This window comes from Catharus ustulatus, chromosome 1, assembly GCF_009819885.2.
Source record: "Catharus ustulatus isolate bCatUst1 chromosome 1, bCatUst1.pri.v2, whole genome shotgun sequence".
NCBI lineage: Eukaryota > Metazoa > Chordata > Aves > Passeriformes > Turdidae > Catharus > Catharus ustulatus.
This window is the reverse complement of record NC_046221.1, coordinates 117,887,079-117,902,889: the sequence shown is the minus strand read 5'-3', so window position 1 is coordinate 117,902,889 and position 15,811 is coordinate 117,887,079. Positions and strand designations below refer to the sequence as shown.

The following is a 15,811-nucleotide window of genomic DNA, read 5'->3' as shown; positions in this document are numbered from 1 at the left end:
TTGAAAAGGTGCTTTGTTGTCCCGTTACCAACTTTTGTTTTTAAATTCCAGCAGAAGATACCAAATCTGACTATCTCAGCACAAACATAATGGCCTTCCGAAACCAGAATCTTCTTCTGGGTACTACATATCACATCATGGCCAATGCTCTTAGTCAGGATCCAAGATGTCTTGAGCAAATTGAGAAAGAGAAGGCTACAAAGATATCACTAATATCAGGAGAAAGCCTTGAGAACCCTAAAAAGGTAAATGGGAGGGGAAGATATTTTAGTAATTTCAGTGTCGTTATTATTGCTAATTACTACTTCAGTAGGTAGTGATGGTTGTGAACAGATTCAGAGCATGTACCTGTCTGCTATTAGCAGTGATTTGTCCAGCAACACCAGAAAGAGAAAGAAAGGGTGGGGGAAAAAGCAAAAAAAAGAGGCTGTGGTTGGTATTTCTTCAAGGTTTTACTCTCCTGGAGTTCTGCATCACTCTAACCTTTCTAAATAGGAGAATTCTCTCGTGTTTCTCTCTAACCGCATTTTGAGGGGAGAGGGAAGACGTAGTCACAGCATCTGCCTGCACAGTGGCCAAACAAGGCTTGGGATCCTCAAAGAATGCCTTGATTTTAGCTGGGTATTTGTGACCTGCTTCATGCTGCCAGACTATTCTCTTTGATAAAGAGATTTATAATACTGATACACTTACTTTATCTAAGTAATGGAAGAGAGAAGAGGGATTTTTAAGGCAGAGCACATGCAGGTCATCTTTGCCTATTTTGGGTAGGTATGTCTTTGAAGAATACATTACCAGACTATGCTGCAACTAAAGTTGTATTTGTTGTCAGTTGTCCCAGATGCTGTGGCATTGATTTCTTGTCTTTCAAATGGATTAAGAATTTGAACTACCACTGCTGGCTTATTTCTACTGATTTTTAAAGCCACCATGAAGACCTTTACACATAGAATCATAAATGGTTTGGATTGAAAGGGACCTTCAAGATCATTTAGTTCCACTCCTGCCATCATGGGGAGGGACACCTTTCACTAGACCAGGCTGCTCAGAGCTCCATCCAGCCTGGCCTTGAACATGTCCAGGGATGGATATTCACAACTCCTCTAGGCTGTTCCAGTGGCTCACCACCCTCACAGCAAAGTTCTTCCTCCTAATATCCAATCTAAACCTACTGTCTTTCAGTTTGAAGCAATTGCTCCTTGTCCTGGCACTACATGCTCTTGTAAAAAGTCCCTCTCCATCTTTCTTGCAGGATCACTTCAGGGAATATGAACCATATTAATATAAAACAAAATTTAAAAAAAGAGTTTTGATTTGTGTTTCATGGTTGTTAAAAGTAAAGCAGATCAAGAAGAAATTCCTGCAAAAAAAGGTTTTAAATTTTTCGGTGTGTGGAAACTTAAGCAGAAGCTTGAGCTTCATTTATCAACTCATTCTTAAGAGTGTTTTTCTTTAGGTAATCTAAAGGATGAGCATAAAAGTTCTGTGTCAGATGAGTAAGATCACCATAGGAGAGATTTCTGTAAGGTTAAGAAGCTGAGCCATATTTTAGCTTATTATTAAGCAACACTCTGACCGTGGTAGTCTCCTTCTACCTACCTGACTATTTAATTTCAGTTACAGCATTTGGTGTGGCCAGAAGGGCCACAGTGATTGTGGCCAGTGCTGTGCTGTGCTTGGCAGTGGTGAGGCTGCACCTCCAATCTTGTGTACCATTCTGAGCCCCTCACTTAAAGAAAACATTGAGGTGCTGGAGCATGTCCAGAGAATGGCAGCGGAGCTGGGAAAGGGTCTGGAGCACAAGTCCTATGAGGAGCAGCTGAGGGAACTGGGAGGCTCTGGGAAGACCTCATTTCTCTCTACAAATACCTGAGAGGACATTGTAGTGAGGTGAGGATTGTTCTCTTCTGCCATGTCCCAAGTGAGAGGGTGAGATGAAATGGCCTTAAGTTGAGCCAGTTAGGTTCAGATTGGTTTTAGTAATTTTTTTGGTTTTTTTTTGTTTTTTTGGTTTTTTTTTTTTGTTTTTGTTTTTTTTAATTAAAGAGTGGTTAGGCATTGGAGTCAGTTGTCCAAGGCAGTGGTGGAGTCACCATCTCTGGAAGTGTTTAAGAGGCATTTGGATGTGGCACTTTTGCAATAGTTTAGGGGTAATTGTGATGGTGCTGGGTTGGCAGTTGGACAGATGATCTTGAAGGTCTCTTTCAACCTTCATCCTTCTGTGGTTCTGTAGAGAGTCCTGTCAAGTCACCCATTGCATGAGCTGCATTAGAAATGTATGATGAATATTACTATATTTATAATAGGAAAAAAGGCATCAGATTCAAAATAGTTTGATGCATGCTTTTTTTAACACAAATTCCAAGTGTAACTGTTATGCACATGTTGTAGATATGTCCTAACAGGAGAAATCCCTGAAAGTTTTGTTATATTTTCTGTTAATTGTTTCCAAAAACTCCAGTAACATTAATTTTTTACAGTGACAAAAATTCCACTTAACATATCCAAAGACTAATTAAAGTTTATGTCATTCCATTGGAAATTGTGGAAGCTAAATTTCTGAAAATCACTGCTAGAAATAACATCCCAAAGTTTTTCCTTTATATCAGCTGCTCAGAACATCTTAAAGCAGTTAAAGTTTTATCTACTCAAGACTTGATACGAAGCTCCGGTTTCAGACAAGATTGTTCAGTGCTACTTGCTAATGTGTGTTTTTTTCCTCTTATGGTTGGATTTCAGGTGCTGGCAGGTCTGAGCAAGAAGGCTTTTCAGTGTTTCAGCTGTGCTGTGAGGAAGTCTGAAGAGGAGGTGCAGTCCCGCTCCATGGACCACGTGGATGTGGTGGGAGTTGTTGATGCCTATATGACTTTGATCAGCTTCTGTGATCAGTATCTGCGCAGGGAAGAGGAAGGCTTGCTTGGTTAGTCAGGATTTCTCCTAAGCTTGTGAGGTCCATTAATCTGTGATCTGTGAGCTTTTGCTGTACCCAGGAGATCTCCGTGAGCAGCACAGCTTGAATTTAAATGGAGCAGTTTGACCTCCAGTTCAGCATTATTTGTATCCCTTTTTTCACCTTCATTGTTACTGCTAGCTTTGATACTAGTGGATCACTTGTAGTCTCACACATACTTGTGAGAAATATATCATATCCAGCAGATGCTTCCCTTGTTCCTTCCCAGACCACAGCAGCCTTGTATTTAAAGCAGGCAAGATACCAGCAGTGATGCAGCCTCCTGATAAAGCTAATCCTTACAGTCCCCAAGTACATGTGTTGCAGATGTGTGCAGTTCAAACAGATGGGAAGGAGAACAAAGTAAAAATACAAAATACACTTGAAAAAAAAAATACCAAATTGTAAAGATGAATGTTTCAGATGATCAAAGACATGGAACAAGTGATGGTGTTTCTGATAATTCTTGTTTAATGTCTCTTGGCAGAAATTAACACTGTGGATCTGCAGCAGTTCCCAGCTATTGTGGTGGAGAAAATGATAAAAGCTTTAAAACTGAATTCCAGAGAAGCCAGGCTGAGATTTCCTAGACTGCTCCAAATAATTGAAAGATATCCAGCAGAGACATTGAGTTTAGTGACACGAGAGGTTAGTTGCTTTAATTTTTCTGGCAGCGAATGTTGGTGTAAATCAAATTTTAAAGGTGGGGGTGGAGGTTGGATACATAGAGAGGTTAGACTGGTAAGTTTTGCTTCAGGAAAATCAGATAAATTTTATCCCATCATTGTTCCTTGTCTTTTCTGCAACTTACTGAGTCTAATTCATGTGGACAGAAATTTTTTCTTAGAAATTTAACTTTTTATCATTATTCTGATTCCAAATGGTTTCTTGAGAGCTGCTGGAGAACAACTGTGGTATGCTTTGTCCTTTTTTTTTCCTTCAGAACAATCTAAGTGGGCTGACAAAGGTGGTTAGCATTAGGGTGAGGAATGTATCTTACTCCTGTAGGCTGAGTTTCCTGTGTGCAGGAAGACAGTAGCTTTTCCAAACTCATTCCATGTCACTCACCTTTCCCTGTCCTTCTTCACTTCAGAGGTTACTACAGCTTTGTCTTCCTTTGTATTTCCCCGTTCCTTCCTTCCTCCCTTCTACAACCTGTCTTTCCATTGCCTTTCCATAGCAGGATACCACGAGCCTTCCCTGCTGCAGTGGGACAGATAAGCTGAGACCTTCTCTGTGACTCATGCCTGTTCCTGCCTTGGCCTGCCTGCCTTTTCAAGCCCATGTCATTGTGCTGCTGCTCCCAGAGCAACAGGCCCTTTCAGAGAAGGAACTCAAGTGAGGCAGAAACTTGGGTTAGCTATCCCAAGGAACTGAGAAAATAGCAGAAATGGCTGAGGTGCACAAGGTGTGGCCAAAGAGAAACACCAATAGTTCAAACAGAACCTGACACCAGCTGACAAATCTCACCCAGGGCGTTCACCAGGCATTTATTTATCCTAACCTCTGTCTTTCTGTGAAATAAATACTGGCAATCTGATCTTAAATTCGATTAGAAGCGCTTAAAGATTACCAAAGGACAAAACTGCGATAGGAGTTTGTGTTCTCCTTCCTGGTATTTTTTACTCATATCAGGACTTCAACCCAATGGTGTTGGAACTGAATTCCTTCAGATTTTTGAGTTGTTTTATGTGATGATCAAAAATTTTTGTGTTGCATCCAGAGACAAAAGCCACAAGTTTGAGTGTAAAGCTTCATACTGATCAACAGGCTGCAAATCTTTATAATGGAAAACCTATGAAGCAGCAGTGGTGAATGGTAGTGGTGGTAGAAGTGATATTAATAATTAAATCTGTGCTTCATTAGGGGATGTTTTGCACACCTAGTTGACATTCTCTGTTTCTTTCTCTGTCAGGCAGTTTTGTTTGTTTGCTGTGTTTAGTATTTTTGAGGAGGACCAAAGATGAAAGCAGTGTCTGTGTTTTTGCAGCTTTCTTCAGTTCCCTGTTGGCAGTTCATTGGCTGGATTAGCCAGATGATGGCACTACTTGACAAGGATGAAGCAGTAGCTGTACAGCATACTGTTGAAGAGATTGCAAATACCTATCCCCAGGCACTCATCTACCCTTTCATGATCAGCAGTGAAAGTTTCTGCTTCAAAGATACTGCAGTTGGCTGCAAGAACAAGGAGTTTGTGGAAAGGTGAATTTGCAATTGGAGTAGCTCTTTTGTATATTTTTTATTCAGGACTGGACAGATTCATTTATTTTTCCTACTCAAACTCTTTTGTTTAGCGAGCACTAGAAAGCTTAGAGTTTTCATTTAAAGGCACAGAAATGCAATACATCAGCTCTGTTGGTGTCAAACATTCTCAGGTTGGTGGCATGAAATTTCATTAAGTGTTGGGTACATGTAGTCCCCAGGCTGTTGAAAGTTAAAAATCTTCCCAAGATAAAACAGAAACCATAGAGAGGCAACCCCTTTTTCCTTGTAATTCTGTGGTTTTGAGCATTTATCATCTTTCTAATACCAAGTGGAAGCAACTGTGTTTAAATAGAATAGGTGCTCATAGCAGACCTCAGAGAGGGCAGTGAAATGGATGCATGTTATCTTGGGAATGACAGCTCTTGGCTGTGGTGTTCTCTGCTTATTCAGTGTGCAACATGCAGCTCTTCTTACAAGTCTTCCCTTGTCCCTTTTGGCATATAGTAGCTCTTGAGTTAATCTCCAGGCAAAAATAGTTTTTATCACACAATGCTGTAGAACCACTCTTAAGAAATTTGGGTGTAATTTTGTGTTTTTCTCAAATTTGATACATTTGCTGAATAAATATTTGCTGAAAATAAAAATACAAAGACATATCACCCTTCAGTAAGTGTCCTGACAGGGTGCATGGTCTGGTCAATGCCTGTGTCTGTTTCAAGCATGCTTTCCACTCACCCACCAAGTTCCTGTTTGCATAGTGGGACATATAATTTTAAAACTGGGAGCTGTGTGGCCTATTTAGTCAACATATAACCAGTCATGGACCCCAAGAGAGAATTCCAAAGGAGTCTTCCTACTTACACCTGAATTATTTTACCAGATTCTCGTCTATAGCAGACAGTGTAGATCATTGCTTATCTGCAGGTGAGGTGGTGATGGTAGTTCTGTTGCATTGTGATGTGTTTTTCTCTTCTTTTAAAGGATCAAGAATAAGTTGGATAGAGGAGGAGTAGTTCAAGATTTTGTTCACTCCCTGGAGCAACTCTCTAGTCCTGTAATGATTTTCAAGGTAAAGTGTATTTTCCCCCCCCCTTTCCCCTTCATTCTTCTCCCTCTGTTCAGAAGAGCAAGTGCTGGGCAGAGCCTGACACAGTTCAGTTCCCACCACAGCCACAGGAAGTGGTCCAGCCTAGCACCAACTCATGATGATGATGTCAAGGTGTTGTCAGCTTTCACTGGTGATGGACTCCCTCCCTTGTGCCAGCTGGATGTTCTGCTCCAGCCCTTTTCAGCTTTCCCCTTCAGGGTCTGTGCCCTGTCCCACAGTCAGTCTTCCTTAATCATTCTGTAACCCTTGCAGAATTAGCATTTGTTGTCATCTTTATAATTTTGGACTACACGTGTTCAACTACTTATGTAGTGCTTAAGTAAGTACTTTGTAATTACTTGTGTTCTTATGCCTCTCCCTGCTGGGCATCCCTGTCTATGTTCTGACTTGTTTGTCCAAAGGATTCTTGTCCCATGTTTGGTGCCGGTCCTGGCCCCATAGAGGCTTTCTTAGCACTCAACACTACAGTAGTAAACATAATTATCATTATAAAGTAGAAACATTTTATCAAGACACAGAATGAAAGGAAAATATTTCCATAGTCTTTTGGTTGCTCTTTTTTTTGTCAAAATGCACATAATATAGTCAACACAGCAGTTGACTATTAGTAAATACAGTAACCCCAGTGCAATCTGAGTACTAATACTGAAGAGCAAGGGTCAAGAAATCTTTTCTCAGTACTCATCTGTTTTCTTCTCTTTGCAGGATTGGGCTGAGGATGTCAAAAATGAGCTGTCAAAACCTCAGAGAAACAAAAAGAAGCTTAAGGAAATGTATGAAGGAATGTACAAGAACTTGGGAAATTTGGAGACTCCTGGCCTTGGATTGATGAGGAAAAGGTTTATTCAGGTAAATGTGGTTGCTGAGTAGTATTGGCATCATAGCTTTTCTAGAAGGCAATGGAAAGTCAAAGAGAGAACCAGATCACAGCTTTTACAGGTGCTGCAGGACTTAATGAGACCTGATCCAGTCAGGAGCACAGGACTGGGATTTCTTTGCTAGAAGCCATGGACTTAACATAGTTCCCTTTCCACTTCTAACTGCCCTGCAGGGGTAAATGTTGTGTCTTACACAGCTTCTACCTCTCCTGTCCTGCATGTTACCAGGTTTATAGGACCTGAGCCTCTAATCATCCGTGGGAATCAGGCCTTGTTTTTTGTTCCCTGCTGCCAAGGATTTATGAGCACCTTAGGGAGTTTTGCTGTATTATACTACTCAAATTTGCTGCCAATACGAAGTTACTTATACAGAGGAGTTACAACTGTGAAGAATTAAGGAAAAGACTTTACAAAACTGACTGAAATCCAAAATGGTGAATCAGGATAGAAAATGAAGTGATATATGTGGCAAGAAAATGTAATTACCCTAGTATCATACAGAAATTCTGTGTATTTTAGCTGACTATTGCAGTTCAAGAGCAAAGTCTTGATGTGTGATGGTTCTTTAAAAACATCAGCTGGGAAAACTCACGGGCAGTCAAGAAAGAAAAGCAAATGTTCGTCATTATTAAGAATAGAGAACTAAACATGGATTTGTACATTGGCATAGCAGCCTTCTCTGACTCTTGCTTCTTGAATCTTATAGTTCTCTGCAGTATTCTCGGCACAGATACAGTAAAATTGAATGAGGTTCAAAGTGGCAAGAATCTTCAGAGGTACAGAGTAACCACTTTACAAGCAACTTCAGCATTCCTCCAGTTGGAAATGGTACAATGATGCCAGATACAATAAAAGCTCTTAACATCAGTCCCATGGTTGGACTTGGTGAACCTAAAGGTGTTTTCCAGCCCTAGCAATTGTGTGATTCTATCAGGAGTGCCGAACATGAAGTGAATACTCTATGGAAGTGTCAGGTTCAGACCAGTGAGGAGTGTTTTCTCATTCAGCGCACACTTAGGTGCTGAACTCCTGCTGCAGGGTATTAGATGCTTTCATGGATTCAAATAGCAAGCAGGTTAATAACACGGAGAGGGGGCAATGCTTTGAGAGCTTTTATGTACAAATGTACACTCCATTCCAGAAATCCCTGAGCTCCAAATTGCTGAGGGCAGGAGAGTGATACTCCTGTAGAAGGAGCTCCTGACTATGTGCTTGTAGTGTATGTGCATAGCCCCATGGCCAGGGCGGGGTGCATCCAGCTCTCTCCCATTGTGGCCATCCTTCTGTCACATTAGCATTAGATAAACTAACCTGGCTGTCTGTAGGGAGATTCCTTCCCCATGAGTGGGAAAGGTGGAGGATGAGAGTAAGGTGGAGCCAGAGGAGGTGAGGTGATAATGAAGCAGAAAGGGTAATTGAGAGTTTAGGGGCACACTAGCCCTCTGAATGTGTTGCTGTGAGATAAGATGGGTCTTTGATGATAATGACTTTAAACTTCAGAGGGGGGAATAAGAATGTGCAGGATGTGCTGGTGTCGGGGTGGGGGTAGGGAGAGGGGAGCAGCTATACAGGGTACATGCACAGCAAGAGACAGCAGGCACAAGCACAAAGGCTGTCTGAATTGTTTGTGTGCCCACACACAAAAAAAAAGTTCCATGGCTCTTTAAAACGCTGAAATGTGCAGTATTAGAGGATACAGGGAGAAGAGTTGCTGGAAAGGGATATCGGGTTGTTGAGGAGGGAGAGCAGAGAGTAGCTGCAGAAGAGTCAAGGTGATGGTGCACAGGCTCTGAATTCTTTGCTTTCAGCATGCATTATTAAGAAGAAACAAAGTGTGCTGTGAGAATAACTGTATCATTTGTAGTGTCCTTGCTGGGGAAAAAAACAAGTTGTGCTCTTGACTGACACATAAAATTGCTCTACTATATGGAGTGCTTCAGGCTCATAATCTGGAAATAGATTTAGTGATAAAGATGTTGGCTGCAACAGTCTCCTCATAAGGATAATGCTTTTTGCATTTTCATTTACTACAGTGAAATAGCTGTGTCTTTGTAACTCGGTACAAAAATGATCAGGCGTTAGAAAAAAAAATCTTTCCAAGCCGTTGATACCCGGCCCAAGAAGGAACATTTGGTTTTTCTAGAACCTTGAATTATGAACACAGGAAGTTAACTCAGTTAACTATTTGTAGATAATACTTACTTTGTTCATTAAATGGATCCATGTCCAAAACTTCGCTTTTTTCCTTTTCCTTTATCAGGTTATTTAAAATACTTGAAAATATAGTTTTATACATTTTAAGCCAAAATTATTGCTAGGCAGTAATAAATCCACAAATAATAAATCTGATAGTAAATAAAAAATGTAAAACATTTCATAGAGTCACAGAATGATTTGGGTTGGAAGGGACCTTAAAACATCATCTGGTTCCAGCACCCCTGCCATAGGGCAGGGGCACCTCCCACTAGACCAGCTTGCCCAGCCAACTTGGCCTGGAACACTTCCAAGGGATGGGGCATCCACAGTTCCTCTGGGCAACCAGTTCTGGTTTTTATTAAGAATTTCTTGCTAATATCTAAACAAGGCATGTGTATAGATAGGAAGGTATCCTTTTGGTGCTCTTGGGTAGTTTCTAGCACTGTGTAAACAGGATTCTTTTCTATAAATGATTATTAGGTTTTTGGGAAGGACCTGGATGAACATTTTGGCAGAGGTGGTTCAGAACTGTTGAATATGAAGACTAGTGACTTTGATGTGATTGCAACTTCTCTCTACTCAAAAATGAGCAAAACCCATAAAGAACCTGGGAACCTCAAAGAATGTTCACCATGGATGAGTGAATTCAAAGCTGAGTTCTTGAGGAATGAACTGGAGGTTCCTGGTAAGTTCCCCTTCAGTGTTGACAGTGAATTGTCCCTTAGAAGAAAGTTGCTCTTGAGCTTTATTTCTTATATTGGCTATAAGATCCTTCTTTCTGGCCTTAAGCCTTATCTGGCCTTACTTGAAATACTTACCATTCACTCGTTATCTCTTAAATCCATTCTTAAGCTGCAGTCCTGATTTTAAAAATTGTATCTAAGCTTGTATCTCTTAACTAAGAATTTAGTATTTTTCTAAAGGCCTGACTCCAGGAAATCTGATCTATAATTTTCTGAAGGCCTGACTCCAGGAAATCTGATATATAAATCTAATACATGTTTCAATCCAGTTCAAAAAAGGTTATGTCTTCTGAAAACACCAAGAACTTGATTTTAACAGCTAAACAAGGAAAGGGTATCAGTGATTCACAGATAAAATCATACTATGTGTATGTTGGATCTTTCTTAGGCATTTAAAAATACTTTTTTCATAGTTGTCATTCTACCAATTTGACAAAACATTTGGATGTGTGTTCTGGTGCTAAACACACTTTAAAATAACATCAGGCTATGTACTAATATTTTTTTTCCGCTACCACTTCAGGTCAGTATGACGGAAAAGGGAAACCACTGCCAGAGTACCACGCAAAAATCTCTGGGTTTGATGAACGGGTATGTTTTTAAGATTGAGTCAAAGTCCTGTGTGGTATAAATCTGTGTCCATATACCATTTGAAGAATTTGGTAGTGGCAGGGTCGTTGCTTGTTTACACATCTTGCAGCATACAGAGGAAGGGCTGCAAGTGGGCATTTGTTTTTCTAATTGAGTAACTTGATTATGTCATCTAGGAATGACAGATGTTCTGAATTCCAGTGATGATTCTGTAAGACCAAGTCTTCTGTCACAAATGTTTTTCTTTTTCCTGTCTTTTTCCAAGATAAGTGTGATGGAATCCTTGAGGAAGCCAAAACGTATAACAATCCGAGGCAGTGATGAGCAGGAGTATCCTTTTCTTGTCAAAGGTGGCGAAGACCTGCGACAAGACCAACGCATTGAGCAGCTCTTTGATGTCATGAACATTATCCTTTCCCAAGATGCTACGTGTAGCCAAAGAAATATGCAGTTAAAAACTTACCAGGTCATCCCCATGACATCAAGGTAGGCATTTATTTTGAAGGGACAGAAATCCTTGTGTTAACATCTGTTACTTTTGGGATATTGGAAAGTGGGAATTTTGTTGTGCCAGATTCAGACTGAGAGTGTTTTGTGCCTTGGCTTAGTTTATTTTTTTCCTTTTCCTTTTAAGTAACACTGAAATTGCTTTGTCTGGAAACTGCTTTTCAGAGTATATTTAAATTGGTAGCTTTCAATCTTCTTTTAACAGGCACTAGAATGTGTTTCTTCCCATTTGTGGTGTTCCTCTAAAGTTCAGCTCTGAGCTACTCGTTATCTCTGACTTACTTTGTTCCAGACTGGGACTCATCAAGTGGCTGGAAAATACTTGTACCTTAAAAGAATTCCTTAAAAATAGTATGTCTGAAGAGGAAGATACCAGCTATTACAGGTGATGCTTGGTTTCTTGGTTTAGCTGTCTGCTCTAATAGAGACCACTAGTAATGGGTTTTTGGATAACTGAAAGTTTGGTGGCAGGATTCTCTTCTTTTTTGGGGTTTTTTTTTTTTTTGTGTTTAATTAAAGAATAAAAGAAAAGCACTTATAAGCAATGAGGCAGTTTGTACTTCCTGACCCAAATTACTAATTGGCAACTGTTTGTTTAATGAGTGCCATTGTAGCTGGAATATCCTCCACCCAGCTTGTTTAAACAAGAGGCTTATAATTATAATCATGTGTGACGTCATTATCATCACCATTTCCTTATCAGCAGATTGATTTTACAAGCAGAGGATTTTGATCTCTTGATTTGATCAGGCAGGAAATGGACTTAGGTCAATGGGGGACAGGGGAAGGGAGTAGAGACACAGCTATTCAGAACCTGGGTTCAGCAGTGAGTTAGTGACAGGGAATGGAAATTGGCAGCAAATGCACAGAGCACAACTGTAACAGAGCACTCTCTGATCTGATGCAAATGCTGGGTTTGAATAAATTATATTGCTTTCTCGTGATTGTAATTGCAGGTTTAATATTTGCAAAATTTATTTAATTCTGGCATTTCAGCCGAGTTCTGTCCTGGAATTTAGAAATGTGGTTTAATTTACAAATGTGGTTCTTAGTTACATAATCTCTGTTTGGGTTTGTCTGAGTGTTGTTGTCATCATTTATTTTTACTAGTTAACATTTATGGGGCAGGTTGGAGGAAACTCCAGCGTGGAGGTTGGACTCCAAAGAGTCTTTATTTCCATGGTTATTTGATTTGTGAGCAGTTTAGGAACTGCTAGAGTTCCTGCATTACCTCTGTCTGATTCACTGTTGTGAACAGCAGTGATATTATGTTGATCTCAATTCACTGAGTGGGAAAGTGAAGAAGACTCACATGGAACCATCTCGTGAGAGGAGGAAATTTATAACATGCTCAGTGTAGAAGATCAGTATCTTTCTAAAAGGAGGTCATAATTTATTTGAAAGAAAAACTTTGCTTTACTGTATATACAGACTTTAATATTTTCCCATATGTTATTCAATCAAGGCAACACATTTTGTATTGAATGATGGTTAAGTCACAGCACTCACAAAGGAAAATTTTGGTTGGGGTGGGGAGGAGCAACTTTCTGAATTTTTGAAGTCCTTTATCCCAAAGTGATGGGCTACAGTCTGTTACTGATAAATGCTTCTTAAATGGGAATGGCATTCTCTAGCTCAAAACATGCTTTGGAAGGAAGAGAGAAGGTGGCTGCTCTGCTGAGTTGCTGCCTCTCTGAAATAGAAGTTTAAGGTCTGATGTATTTAGTTAACATGGGAGTAAAATATCACATTATTTCATAAGCAGTGCAGCTAAAGAATACTGGCTTCTTATGATTAATACCCTAAATTCAAGCACCCATTCCTCCTCACTTGTGCACACTGAGGAGATATCAAACTGCCTTCCTGCATTCCCTGCTCGTTTGGAAGGACAAAGGGCAGCATGTACTCTGGTGGACTGCATAATGCTTCTCAAAGGCTACAAAACTGTCAAAACTTTCCCTTTCCCTTCCTGGAGAAATTATTTTGGATCTTTCTTCTGGAGGTACCCACAGTACCTATTGAGACATTAACACCTTTGAGATGTCTAATCTTCTGTCAGATATGACTGAAGTATGTTCAAGGCTGGGGTGAAGGAGCTGAATGGATCAGCCTTTACTCTGTATAAACTTCATTTCTATAGCAAGGCTAAAATTAATGTAGGCTGTAGCTTCCTGACTTTTCCTTTGCATAAAAATCTCATGGGTCAGAGTAGCACACAGCCTGTGGATAATCAGATAGAAAGTGGTGAGATACAGAGAAATCATTGGTACTTTCCTTCTTGTTTTATCCCCAGCCCAAGAGGACCTCGTGCTACCTATTCTGAGTGGCTGTCCAGGATGGGTGGGAAAGCACAGGGCATCTCTCGATACCCTGCTATGTACAGGTAGGTTTCAAAAGAGGACTGCATGTGAAATACAGAAGCTGGAGTGTGCACACACGCAGAGATTAGAAATTCCAAGGGAAAAAAAAAGTATGATCTGCATTATATTATGATGGTTAGATGTGATTTTTGCTCATTTTACTGCCTTGTCTTCCTGGAGATGCTTTGCAAAATTCCTCTAGCCAAAAATCCTACCAGAGTACAGGAATACTTCCAGAAGCTTGCTCACTTCCTTTAGAAAGTGTCTAGAAGCAGATGCTGCTCTTCAACTTGATTTTCTAGTTCAGTCTTGTTCCTGATTATGCAGTTAGGTAGGCTGCCTCAGAGCCTGAGCATCTGCTGGAATTGGACAGAGAAAATCACCATGATTCACTGAGAACTGAAGAATATTTAATGGTTTAGGTTCCCAACTTGAGCATCCTCTCAGAGGAATTTCCACACCTACCTAGATCTAGCACTGTGGCTGGTAAAGAGAAGTGTCCAGAGTGTGTCTTATAAGCTCATAACCACCCGCTTAAGCAAGTGTCTTGCTTTTTAAAGGAAAACTTTGACTCATTTGACTGAATTAATATTTGTATTCAGATCCAAAATGTGCTTTTGTAGTAATTCCCAATCACCCCCACTCATCTTCAGTCTGCTGCATCAAAGGACTGTCCCTCTATTTCTCAGCTCTGCTCCTTTCAGAGGGAAGTAGACTGGAAGGAAAGCACCTGGCACATTTCAGCTCTCACAAGCATTCAGAACTGGATATGGGCTAGGACAAAGCCTTCTTCCCCAAATCTGCATGGGATGGGTGCCCTCAGCACCAGGTCTTAGTTCTGTTGCTTCCCCTCTGCTGCACTACTTTCAGTGTCAGTATAGCCTCAGCCTGCTGCTGAGAGATGTAACTGGGGCCTTGATTCCTCTGCTTGGAAGAGACTGTCCATCCAGAAAGAACATGATTGCATTGCTTTATTAAAACTTAACCCATTAACTTAACTGGGAAAATACACAAAACCACATACGCTTTTGGATTCCGAAATAACAGTCTTGGAAACAACTGTTGGGAGAAAGAGGGAGGATGGGGCACTTCTAATATCAGATAAAATTTGGGAGTGAACCCTTTGTGGCTTGCTGTGCTGTTTAATGGATTAGGCACCGCACACTGCTGGAGTCATGAGTGTATCTTGACTTTGAACATCCATCAGGCTGCCATTTCAGCAGCACCTTTATTTCTCCACTGCTTTGCAGAAATGCCAGCCGTACAGAAGCAGTCACATCCTTCAAAAGCAGGGAGAGCAGCGTTCCAGAAGACCTGCTGCGGTAAGTGCTGCTGATGGCTGCACATTGTGAAACAAATGTTAGTGTTTCTCTGCATTCAACAATCGGGTTCTGTTTTGTTAAGGCGAGCCTTTGTGAAAATGAGCACATCTCCCGAGGCCTTCCTGGCCCTGCGCTCCCATTTTGCCAGCTCACATGCACTGATGTGCATCAGCCACTGGATCCTTGGGATTGGAGACCGGCATCTGTCCAACTTCATGATTAACAAGGAGACAGGTGGCATGGTGGGAATAGACTTTGGATACGCTTTTGGTGCAGCCACACAGGTATTTGTTTTCATTTAATTTGTTCCAGCTTTTATATTTGGTACATGGGATTGCGCGTGTGTTCTCAGCGCTAAATTTGATGCTCTTCAAGTCGCCATTGTTCTGGTGCAAAATAATCTTTACAAGCTATTTCTAGTCAATTGAATAAAATATCTGAGCCCAGATATTGTCAGACAAGCAGTGAGCTATGGAAGTTCACAGAGTCGATATGGTGGTACTTTACATAGTTCTACCGTGGTTTCAACCACTGTCACTGAATACTCATGACTAGAGCTTTGATGTCACAACTTGGTTCAGTTCTACTTTTGCATGTTATTTCCAGTGAAGTGACAAAGAGGGTTTTAAATCTTAAGAATAAAATATTCCCGTTTTACCCTTCAGTTCCAAGGCTTCTTACTTCTTGTTTTCTTTTGACTGTCCTTCCCCTTGGCTAGTTCTTGAGTGTGCCAGAGTTGATGCCCTTTCGGCTGACTCGCCAGTTTGTTAACCTGATGATGCCAGTGAAAGAGTGGGGACTCATTTACAGCGTGATGGTGCATGCCCTGAGGGCTTATCGTTCAGATCCAGACCTCCTCATCAGCACCATGGATGTGTTTGTCAAAGAGCCTTCTTTGGACTGGAAGGTGGGATTTTGTTGTCTTTCACTTTTCTTCTGTGAAAATTCTTA

General features: G+C 40.7%; 1 protein-coding gene across 3 annotated transcripts in view; it reads left to right on the top strand.

Moving 5' to 3' along the window:
- Nucleotides 1–15,811, top strand: part of PRKDC (protein kinase, DNA-activated, catalytic subunit) — an 85,013-nt gene that overhangs the window by 67,139 nt on the left and 2,063 nt on the right. The window contains exons 71-84 of one of the 3 annotated variants that reach the window (XM_033058353.2): nucleotides 55–245; nucleotides 2,740–2,920; nucleotides 3,438–3,598; nucleotides 4,941–5,152; nucleotides 6,137–6,224; nucleotides 6,969–7,112; nucleotides 9,818–10,022; nucleotides 10,604–10,671; nucleotides 10,937–11,157; nucleotides 11,471–11,563; nucleotides 13,472–13,561; nucleotides 14,789–14,860; nucleotides 14,943–15,144; nucleotides 15,579–15,767. In XM_033058353.2, the coding sequence (XP_032914244.1) occupies nucleotides 55–245; nucleotides 2,740–2,920; nucleotides 3,438–3,598; nucleotides 4,941–5,152; nucleotides 6,137–6,224; nucleotides 6,969–7,112; nucleotides 9,818–10,022; nucleotides 10,604–10,671; nucleotides 10,937–11,157; nucleotides 11,471–11,563; nucleotides 13,472–13,561; nucleotides 14,789–14,860; nucleotides 14,943–15,144; nucleotides 15,579–15,767 (2,117 nt within the window). Of the gene's footprint in view, nucleotides 1–45; nucleotides 246–2,739; nucleotides 2,921–3,437; nucleotides 3,599–4,940; nucleotides 5,153–6,136; nucleotides 6,225–6,968; nucleotides 7,113–9,817; nucleotides 10,023–10,603; nucleotides 10,672–10,936; nucleotides 11,158–11,383; nucleotides 11,564–13,471; nucleotides 13,562–14,788; nucleotides 14,861–14,942; nucleotides 15,145–15,578; nucleotides 15,768–15,811 lie in introns of those variants that run through there. The other 2 variants (XM_033058344.2, XM_033058360.1) reach the window with 2 other exon arrangements.